This window comes from Cyprinodon variegatus, unplaced genomic scaffold, assembly GCF_000732505.1.
Source record: "Cyprinodon variegatus isolate N-32 unplaced genomic scaffold, C_variegatus-1.0 Scaffold1134, whole genome shotgun sequence".
NCBI classification, from domain to species: domain Eukaryota; kingdom Metazoa; phylum Chordata; class Actinopteri; order Cyprinodontiformes; family Cyprinodontidae; genus Cyprinodon; species Cyprinodon variegatus.
This window is the reverse complement of record NW_015151587.1, coordinates 133,170-134,841: the sequence shown is the minus strand read 5'-3', so window position 1 is coordinate 134,841 and position 1,672 is coordinate 133,170. Positions and strand designations below refer to the sequence as shown.

General features: G+C 51.0%; 1 protein-coding gene across 1 annotated transcript in view; it reads left to right on the top strand.

Moving 5' to 3' along the window:
- The window catches only part of LOC107101692 (actin-binding LIM protein 1-like), a 49,059-nt gene that overhangs the window by 36,341 nt on the left and 11,046 nt on the right, over window positions 1-1,672 (top strand). Inside the window, exon 14 of the mRNA XM_015400698.1 lies at window positions 928-1,035. Within this exon, the coding sequence (XP_015256184.1) occupies window positions 928-1,035 (108 nt within the window). The remainder of the gene's footprint in view (window positions 1-927; window positions 1,036-1,672) is intronic.

Here is a 1,672-nt window from a genome sequence, read left to right as displayed (position 1 = left end):
GGTCCTGATCAAAAACAACACCAAGATTTTTTACTTTATTATCTGAAATCAGTTTAATCCAAATGCAGTGACTGAATAATCAGCTTCTTCTTCTATGCAGATGATTGTTTGATCTATCGGCCTTTAAAACAGAACGACATGTCCTCCATCTTTGTTTTCTGGGGCTGCTTGCATGTAGAAAGATAACTGAGGTCATGTTTGGGAGCCAATGAGGCAGCAGAGTTAAAGTTCTGTTATTAAATAAGGTAATTTTCCCGTTAATTCAGCTGCTGATGCATGACTCCATGATTAAACAACCTTTATAAAGTGGCATAAGCCAAATGCATGAACCATCTGTTAGCCTCGGGGGAAGTGTTTGCTAAAGGGATGGACATTCATCACAATTCTTCAACGTGATTGGTTGAATCACCAAGTGCTTCCTGTCTCCCATGTTGAGCTTTAGCCAATCGCAGCAGCAGTAAAATCTCTTCCATCCACAAAGGAAAACATGCCGTCCTTTTGCTCGTTTTTCAGAAACAACTAGAAGGTATTCCAGCCCGAAGCGGCCATGTTTGTTCTGCTTCAGCCTTCCTGCGTTTCATCGGTCCCAAACATTTGGTAGTCGAGTCTTTATGCTTCTGTTGGCTTCTGGCTACATGTAATAAATCCCACAACTATTATCCTGCTTAGAAGGTTATGGTTGTTTTTAGGACGTTTTATCAGGTAACTTAGGAATATTCGTGACCATCTAACCCGTTCCATTGGTGGGTTTGGAATAATCCCTCCTAACAGCAGCAGTTTCACAGGACTTGGATTTTACGGAGGCTGAACTCGGCCAGGACTCGTGTAGCAGACCTGGTTAACATGCCTTAATATTAGTTCTACTTCCTGTAACTTTATCTTCCTCTGTGTTCTCCTCTCATCTTCACCATCCTTCCTACATTGGAGGCAGTGAAAGCGGCCGCAGCACCCCCAGCTTATCCACTTACTCTGATGGAAAATCCCCGTCATCTACTTCTACGTACGTGGCTGCTCCTCGCCATTTCCACATACCAGGTAAGTTTTAGCCGCTCTGCTTCAAACTGGGCTCCTGTCCCCCTGGTGGGCAGAGCTAACTAGGAGCCGCTGCCATGTGCTTCTAGACAGGGTCCAGCAGGGCCCACTAGGGTCCAGCAGGGATCAGCAGGGACTAGCAGGGTCCAGTAGGGTCCAACAGCGGCCAGTAGGGTCCAGCAGCAGCCAGTAGGGTCCAGCAGCGGCCAGTAGGGTCCAGCAGAGGCCAGTAGGGGCCAGTAGGGTCCAGCAGAGGCCANAGCCAGTAGGGTCCAGCAGCGGCCAGTAGGGTCCAGCAGAGGCCAGTAGGGGCCAGTAGGGTCCAGCAGAGGCCAGTAGGGGCCAGTAGTGTCCAGCGGGGGCCAGCAGGGACTAGCAGGGTCCAGTAGGGTCCAACAGCGGCCATTAGGGTATAGTAGCGGCCAGTAGAGTCCAGCAGGGGCCAGTAGAGTCCAGCAGAGGCCAGTAGGGTCCAGCAGAGGCCAGGAGAGTCCAGCAGAGGCCAGTAGGGTCCAGCAGAGGCCAGGAGAGTCCAGCAGGGGCCAGTAGAGTGCAGCAGAGGCCAGTAGGGTCCAGCAGAGGCCAGTAGGGTCCAGCAGAGGCCAGGAGAGTCCAGCAGGGGCCAGTAGAGTGCAGCAGA